The sequence below is a fragment of the Orycteropus afer genome, unplaced genomic scaffold (genome assembly GCF_000298275.1).
Source record: "Orycteropus afer afer isolate SDZICR_OR568_19922 unplaced genomic scaffold, OryAfe1.0 scaffold00033, whole genome shotgun sequence".
Lineage (NCBI taxonomy): Eukaryota > Metazoa > Chordata > Mammalia > Tubulidentata > Orycteropodidae > Orycteropus > Orycteropus afer.
In genome coordinates, this window is record NW_006921620.1 from 15,504,442 (window position 1) to 15,513,852 (window position 9,411).

Sequence of the window (9,411 nt, forward strand, 5' to 3'; positions counted from 1 at the left end):
GGAACAAAATTCAAAATCATTTGGAAAAAAAAAAAAAGGGGGGGGGACCAGGTTTGCTGGTCCAATAGAGCCTGGTGTAACCACTGAGACTATGGCCCCTGGCTGCCCTTCAGGTCTGGAATTGAACCCACACCTGTGGTTTCCAGCCAAACAAAATAGAGGCATATGAGTTGAACATTTACCTCAAGTAGATACGCTCCTTGGAGAGAATAATCATGGGAGAAAGATGGACTTCTTATGCACAGGGAGACAACACAGGTGCCAGGAGTATATAGAGGGATGGACACTGGGAAGAGGTAACTATGGGGAGAAAGGGGGAGGGGAGCTGTTGCATTGTGGTAAACTGGTCAGTGACATGAGATGAAGATATGTGAACTGCTGTATGGAAAGTGAATTTGCTCTGTTAATCTTCACCCAAATCACAATTAAAAAAAATAAAGAGAGAATGCATGCAGTAAAAAACAACAACAAACTCTAGTCTGTTAGATTTCAAAGTTTGTTAATTATATTGAATGTAGATTTTAATCATTGTATTTCAGACACTTATTAGCAATTCTTACTTCAACCACTTTTTAAAGTTTTCTGGAATTAATATTCCTCAAATTTCAGTCCTCATCTTATTTGGCCTACATACAACATTCAGCACAGTTGATGACTCTTTCCTTTGTGAAACATTTTCTTCACTTGGTTTCTAAAGCTCCATTATCTTCCTATCTCACTGCTCATATATTTTTAATATCCTTTGTTATTTCTTTTTTATCTTTTCAACTTCTAAATTTTTCTTTATATGTTACACATTTTTTTGTCTTTTCACTTTATACTTCTTTTTCAGTCCATGTGTTTTTTGTCCATTCTCAGAGTGTTTGCTTAGGTCCCAGCTGTCTGTTACTCCCAAATTTATATCACTAGCCCAGATCCTTCTCCTGAACTCCTTACTTCTCTCACTTAATACTTCCAGTCACCCTGTCAGTTATCATTGCTGTTGAATATTTTTATATTCCACTGTTTTAATAGGTTTTTCTTTCTCCCATACTTTTATCTCATTGCTCTCAAGCCAGCAGAGTGTACAGTTAGAAATGTACCCCTTAAGACTTCTGAACAGTTTCTTAAGTCAATTTCTCTTATTTCTAGTCTCCTCAGAAGGAAGGTTGGGCAATCCTACTTCCGTAGTGATACTGCCTCGGAAACCCAAGGAGGGGTCCCTATGAGTTAGGGCTGACTCGACGGCACATAACAACAACAACTTCTTGCGTAGATCACTTCTTCACTCCCAGTAATTCTGTACCAGTCATTTCATGAACTGGTGCTTTTTAAAATGTTGCAGTTTTAGAGAGTAGAAGAAATTTATGTATACCATCTTGCAGAGATTAACTTTCAGCTCCATCTTTTGCTTTAAACAGTCATTTTATTTTTCATTTATTTATCTTTAAAATTTTATTGTGATTTGGGTGAAAGTTTCAGAGCAAATTCATTTTCCATACACCAGTCACATATACTTTTTCTCATGACATTGACTGCAGTTTCCCACAATGCAACAACTCTCCTCCCCATAGCCACCTCTTCCCTGTGTCCTTCCCTCCTGTGCAGTCCTGCCCCATGAGCTGTCTCCCTATGCATACATAGCCCTTGTATTCTCCCATGCTTGATCTCTCCAAGAAGTGTATATACCTAATGTAAATGTTCAGCTCATATGCCTGTCTTTTGTTTGGCTGGGAGCCCCAGGAGTAGATTCTATTCCAGAAGGGCAGCTAGGGACTCAGTGGTTCCTCCAGGCTCTATCAGACCATCAAACCTGGTGCCTTTTCTTTTTTATGATTTTGAGTTTTGTTCCACGTTGTTTTCCCACTCCATTCAGGATCTTCTGCATAGATCCCCTTCTGAGTGGCTGACAGTGGTAGCCGGCACCATCTAGTTCTTCTGGTCTCATAGTCATACAGGCTGAGGATCACATGGTGTACCAGTCTCTTGGACTAATTGTTTCCATGAATCTTTGGTTTTCTTCATTCTTCTTTGCTCTGGGCGAGGAGAGACCCATTGTTGCCTCTAGATGGCCACTTGGAAACTTTTAAGATCCCAGTCACTACTTGCCAAAGTAGGATGTGGCACAATGTTTTTATGTAGTATATTATGCCAATTGAGCTTGATGTCCTCTGTGACCATGGTCCCAAGCCCACAGGTCCAACTACTTGCTCCCTCTGGTTAGCTAGCTGTGGCCAAGAAGTGACTACAACCTTGTCCCTTCTCAACTTTACTATATACCTGGAAGTTCTTAGAGAACATACAAATACACTTGTAGAAACACTGTCTGCCAACCCTGTACATGGTCATGGGCACACTCCCCCCTGCACAGAAATACCTAATCATTCAGCCTGTCCACCCATCTATCCACCTGTATCATATTGAAAACTGTTACTAAGTATTTCTGTATCATACCACAGACTTTGGGTAACACAAGTATTCTGGCATCTCAGGGTTCCTGGAAATCTAAAGAGTTAGGCATTATTGTTAGCTCTTTTGCTTTCTAGTTATATTTTCATTTTGGACTTCAGTAGTATTACTAAGTATGTGAAATTTTTCTTCTTTGTTCTTTTTTTCTGTAGCTGATCATTTTCATGGCATTAGCCAATGGAGTTTCCAGAATAAAAACAGGACCAGTTACACTCCACACACAGACGGCTATACATTTTGCTGAACAACTAGCAAAGGTAATTGATTTTTTGGTTAGCCAATTTTGGGTCAAATTTTAAACACAAACTATTAATAGTAATCAAAATTACTACCAATGAGCACTTCCTTATGTGGCAGGCACTAGGCAAACTCAGCAATTAACCTGAATTATCTTACTCAGCATAATCATTGTCGGTGGCTATTTATTTTTATACTCATTTTATATATGAGTAAATGGAGGCATACAGATTATAAATTGCTCAGTGGTAGACCTGGGCTTGGAGCAAACCCAGGAAAGTGTACTTCAAAGCCTGTGCTCTCTGATCATTGCATAGTACTGACAGAGTCAGTAAAGATGTTTCGATGGGAACTGTGAAATCATATCACAAGGGATTTGTAATTGGCTATAAACCTAAATATATAAAATTTTAAATGTTTTATTTTCTTCTGATTCTGTTGGTAGACTGCATAGAATATTTGCTGAAATTACAACATTCATTAGTCATCTTAAATTTAGATGAGTAGATTTTAAATTATTTTGTGAAAGAGAATTTTACATTGTTTAAGCTTGTATTTATACCTCTCCAACAGGATTCTTAATTTTAAAAAAATAATTAATATATGTATTTTCATAACAAAATGAATATGATTTCTTTATAGAAAATTTGGAAAGTGGAGGGGAAAACCCACACATAATTCCCTCTTACCAGCAAAACAACTCTTAACATTTATATATTTTCTACCTTTCTTGACATTGCTTCTCTTTGCATTATTTATAGTTGATGCATTGACTTAGTTATATAGTGCTGGTGGCGTAGTGCCTAAGGCATTTTACTGCTAACCAAAAAGTTGGCATTTCAAACCCACCAGCAAGTCCTTGCCCAGTCTTCATACTGGGCAATCTACTTCCGTGGAGATACCGCCTCGGAAACCCGAGGAAGGGACACTGAGTCGGAATTGACTCGATGGCAGTGAGTTTTGTTTATAACAGAAATACCACGAGTGGATGACTTTAACAAACAGAAAAATATTTTCTCACAGTTTAGGAGGCTAGAAGTCTGAATTCAGGGTGCTGCTTCAGGGGAAGGTGTTCCTTCTTTGGAGGAAGATCCTTGTTTGTTTGAGCTTCTGCTCCTGGGGGATCTTCATGTGGCTTGTCTTCTTTCTTCCCACATTTGCTTGCTAACTTTGCATGTAATCTCTGTTCTGTTTACCTGGTGCCACGTTGACAAGACTACACCACAAATGGGATGGCTGAACAAACAGTTTATTATCTTACAGAGTTCAAAGTGCCAGGCTCTGGGGGCTGGGTGAAAGCCCCTCAACCTTGTGCTTCAGCTCTGCCTCCTGCTTCCAGCCCACTGAGGCTAGAAGCTTTTCTTCACTGAGACAGCTACTGGCTGCTGAGACTGGCAAGCCCAAGGTTGACAGGTAAAAAGGCACAGCCCTGATGTTACCAAACCATGCGGCAGGCCATTAATTCAAGTCCATTAAAAGTTCCAAGGTCGGCAGAGGATGACAGGCTGCTGAACAACGACACGGCTATGTGCCGGATTTAAGCATACCATAAGCTAGAGACCATTCCCAAAGCTGTTTCTCATGTACGGGAACCAGACCACATACCCTAAGCAGCTACTCAGCTACTCTAATAGATTCCTCCATAGAGTTAATTACCAGTCTCACCATGGGGAATAACTATATTCAGCTGTCCAGCCACTCAACCAGGCCCAGCAAAGTTGACACAAACTTAAACCACCGCAATCTCTTTATTCATTTAATTCCAAGATACACACCAGACTAATCCTGTCTCAGTAACATAACAAAGATGACGCATTTTCAAATGGGATTATACCTACAGGTGTAGAGGTAGGATTTAGAACACATTCTGGCGACAAGATCAATCCATAACATGCATACAGCTCATTTCTTGCCTTTTTCAGTAACATTAAGCTATTTTCAGTTTGCTAGTCTTTATAATGTAATTGTTTTGGTTACCCAGTGTCACTCTGACAGGAATATACCACAAATGGGATCGCTTTAACAAACAGGAGTTTATTCTCTTACAGTTTTGGAGGTTAGAAGTCCAAGTTCCAGGTGCCAGGCTTTAGGGCTGGGTGAAAGCCCCACAACTGTGGACTTCAGCTCTCCCTCTTGCTCCTGGCCCACTGAAGCTAGAGGCATCTCTTCACCCAGCTAGCTACTAGCCACTGAGGCTGACAAACCTAAGGTCGACACGTGAAAAGGCACAGTCCTGATATTACCAAACCATGTGGCAGGCCATTAATTCAAGCCCATTAAAAGTCTCAAGATTGGCAGGGCAGCATGGCAGGCTGCTGAACAATGACACGGCTACATGCAGGGTTCAAGTGTGCCATAAGCTAGAGACCATTCCCAAAGCTGTTTCTTATGTACGGGAACCAGACCACATGCCCAAAGCAGCTACTCAGCTGCTCCAGTAGAGTCCACCATGGAGTTAATTACCAGTCTCATCATGGGGAATAACTACATCCAGCTGCCCAGCCACTCAACGAGGCCAAGCCAAGTTGACACACAACCATAACTATCACAGTAATTTTATAATATGATAAGAATTTATAATGCAAAATTTTATAAGGAAGATGTTTACATTAGCTTGTTTAAAATGCATACTATTAAAAAAATTAAACATTATAGAAGTATATTGAGCAAAAAGCAACTGTTGCCCTACTTCTAACAGTTTGTGTGATTCTTAATAATATGTTGTTGTTGTTGTTGTTATATGCCGTCGAGTCGGCCCCGACTCATAGCGACCCCTCCTTGAGTTTCCGAGGCAGTATCACTACGGATGTAGGATTGCCCAACTTTCCTTCTCTTAATAATATAGCTGATCTTTTTTGTTATTGGAAAGCCTAGTAGATTTTGTTTAAATTGTAGGAAAAGGCTGATATGAATTGAAGGCAAATTGTATTTGAAGTCAAGAGAATGCCACTTTTTTTTTAATTCTTTTTTATCATTATTATTATTATGATAAGTATTTGTAGCAATTACATGTCTATCTCTTGCAGGTTGTAACCTATACGATAGTAGGGACTAAATTTTATTCATTGTGGTCTTCGCTTTATTCAGTACTTTGCATGTAGTAAACACTCATCCTCTTTGAAGTGAATACATAGGGGAAAGCTCTGTGCATTGAAATTTAGGAGCTCTGGTTTTTTGTTCAAATTTGTTACATACTAACTGGGTAGTTTGGGGCAAGCTTCTTCGTCTTTCTGTGTGTCAGTGCAGATAATTCATCTGTAAAATCAGAGATTTGGGCTAGATAAGGCCCCCCCCCATTCTAAATTTTTTAGTTTTAAGTAGGCTTATATATAAGGATGGAAATTATTTCTGTAACTGTTGTCTGTGTTTCATATTTACATAATGCTTGTAACTTTATATACAACACACATACACAAAAAACTATATAAATAATTTGGCTGTCTAGCTCAGAAGTCAGTGTCTATTCGTTCAGTAAGAAATTTAAATGTCCACTGTGTCAGTACACAGCCACATAATACTGAAACTAAATATATACTTGAAATCCCTTTGCCACAAATTCTGTCAGCCTATTCAGTTGTTTTGATTTTACTTCAGTTTTGTTAAAATGAACACATTTGCTTTAAATAAAATCATTTTCTCAAAATATATTTATAGACATCAAATATTTCAAAGGAAACTTTGAGTTAACAAGAGAAAAACACAATGTTAGGCCCAATAAAAATGAAGGAAGATATTAATATACCCCTAACCCCATCCTTAGGGAGCTTTGGTGGCGTAGTGCCTAAGGCATTTGACTGCTAACCAGAATTCTGGCTGGCGGTTTAAACCCACCAGCCACTCCTCGGAAGGAAGGTTGGGCAATCTACTTCTGTAGTGATACTGCCTTGGAAACCCAAGGAGGGGTTGCTGCAAGTCAGATCCAACTCCATGGCAGTGGGTTTGGTTTGGTTTTGGACCCCATCCTTCTCTGAATCAGATCTTTTTGAATAGTATATTTAGGGAATTTAATTGGCAAGAAGAAATAGATTCCATTTTTTTTAGTGGGTAGAAAGTGGAGATATATTACAATCAACAGCTGAATTTTTAAATTTGTTAATTTCTAGGCTATACTCTGGGGAATTCTGATTCAGTATTGAATGGGGCCCAAGCAGGCATATATATGTGTGTATGTGTGTGTATATACACACGCACACATATATATATATACAAATACATACTTTTTTTCCCCCCAGTTGTGATTTGGGTGACAGTTTACAGAGCAAATTCATTATCCATAAAGCAGTTCATACACGTTTTGTTTCATGACATTGACTACAATCCTCCACAATGTAATAGCTTTCTTCCCACTTCCTCCCTGTAGTTAGTTACCTCTTCCCTGTGTCTTTCTTTCCCATGCATGCTTTCCCTCTGAGCTAACTCCCTGTACAAGTACTAGAATATATATTTTGAATAAACTCTATAAGTATATGTGCCTCTGAACAAGAACCATGGTTCTAGAATGAAATATTTTATCTTCTCTATTACATTTTTCATGCATTATTTGATCTTTGTACCTCTGTAACATCTTCAATAAAATGGGTTTGATGTTAACTGCTTGCCTACTTAAGTGGGAGTTAGGAGCTTTTCCCTTAGCTCTCTTTATATTAATTATTTTCTAATTACCTCCTGCTTTCAGGCTAACTTTACTGTGAAGAAATCAGACGATGAAGAAGATGCCTCTAAAGATACTTACATTATTGAGTGCCAAGGAATTGGGATGATAAATCCAAATGTATAGGGTATTTGCCTTTTAAAGACCTCAATGATGTGTTGCACTAATTCATTTAATAAATATTACCAAATGGTGAATAAGAAGTAACTTATTGGAGGTGAAGTAATCTAGGTTTACTGAGAACATTTCATCAAATTCATCTCTCTTTGAATATCTCCTGAGATATGGACGGTGAAATATAAAAATTGATGGGATATATGTGATCGTGATTTCAGTGTAAATGTATAGAAATAAAATATGCTTTTTACCTGAAATAAGTGTAAGTGTGTATTCCTTTTGATTATCATAAATTAAGTCAGGCTGTATTTTTGATCGGTAATTTCTGTATAGTTCTAGCCAATCCACTGAAATTTCATCTAAGTATAACGAGGCAAGTTTCTGCAAATGTACTTAACTGTGTCAACAATAACATTTTATAAGCATTGTCTTAACATCATGTACCTTCTGCCTACTTCAAACCAAAAAAAACAAACTCACTTCTGTCGAGTCAGATCCGACTCATAGCGACCCTTCCTTGGGTTTCCAAAGCAGTATCGCTATGGAAGTAGATTGCCCAATCTTCCTTCCAGTGAGTGGCAGCTGGGTTGAACCACCAGCCTTCTGGTTAGCAGTCAGATGCCTTAGGCACTTGGTAAATAGTTATGGAATTTGAATTTGTTGATTTATGTTTTGAAAATGAAAACAAAGTAAGGTTTCAAAATTAAAATCCTAGTCAATTTGGCCAGTTTCAGCCACAGGTATGTTTTTGGATCGTGGCATTGAGAAATAAATGAGTGCCTTTAGAACGGAATATGCTTTTCATTATTCTTTACTATCTTACATTCATCCTGCTTCCACATTTACATCACTTCCTGATCCCTGTTGGCAGTTGAGGTTGTGACTTGAATTGGTTTGGTGTATCAGCTAAATATAGTGAGTGATTCATTAAAACTTGGGTCTGTCTATAAAAAAGGAGACAACAAGTGAGTTATCTCACTATTTTAAATATATCTAAATGTCAAAAACTACATAACGTACACGCAAATTTGAAAATAAAATAATTTTTTAACATGTATATGAAAGGTTCATGAAGACAATAGAAAAAAGTTACCTCGATTTTCATCATGCACAAGACGGATTCTGGAAACTAAAATATTTCTATAAGTGACTTTGAAGTCACTTTGAAGGTGGACTGAATTTTAAATTCTTTAGAATTTAAAATTTGGCTCTGCATTGAAAAAACATGAAGTTCTAGATATGTTCATTAATTAATCTGAATTTTATTTACTTATCAGTAAACCAGATGTGGACTCTAATTTGTAGGAATGCTGTGAAGATTAATATACACAAAAGGATAAATACTGTATAACTTCACTTATATAAAAAAGAACATGCAAAGGTATAGACAAAAGTTTATTAGTGATTACCAGTGGTGGGAGGAAGGTGGTAAGAGAGGGTTAGTTATTGCTTATGGAGTACTAATTTTGGGTTTATGGTGATGGAAAAATCACCTTGATTAAGAGTAGGGTTGCACAACTGATAAATGTAATTGTTGTCAGTAAGTTGTACACCTGTAAAAAGAATTGGCAAAAGTGTGGTACAATTAAAAATGGAAAGAAAAAAAAAAAGCTGAGACTGCTACTTGTTCTCAGGTGCTATCGAGTCAGCTTGAACTCAGTGACCCTGTGTACAACAGAACAAAACACTGCCTGGCCCTGCGTCATCCTCACAACCCTTACTGTGCTCGAGGCCATCATTGCAGCCACTGTGTCAATCCATCTCGTTGAAGGCCTTACTGTTTTTCACTGACCCTCTACCAATCATGATAGTCTTCAGTGATCGTCCCTTTTAACAACATGATCAAAGTAGGTGAGATGAAGTCTGGCCATTCTTGTGTCTAAGGACCATTTCGGCTGTACTCCTTCCAAAACAGATTTGTTCATTCTGGCAGTCCATGGTATTTTCAGGATTCTTTG

General features: G+C 38.1%; 1 protein-coding gene across 1 annotated transcript in view; it reads left to right on the forward strand.

Moving 5' to 3' along the window:
- The window catches only part of RTCA (RNA 3'-terminal phosphate cyclase), a 55,214-nt gene extending 47,752 nt beyond the window's left edge, over nt 1-7,462 (forward strand). Inside the window, exons 9-11 of the mRNA XM_007936131.1 lie at nt 1,015-1,069; nt 2,601-2,705; nt 7,361-7,462. Coding sequence (XP_007934322.1) covers nt 1,015-1,069; nt 2,601-2,705; nt 7,361-7,462 — 262 coding nt within the window. The remainder of the gene's footprint in view (nt 1-1,014; nt 1,070-2,600; nt 2,706-7,360) is intronic.
- Nucleotides 7,463-9,411: the final 1,949 nt, after the last annotated feature.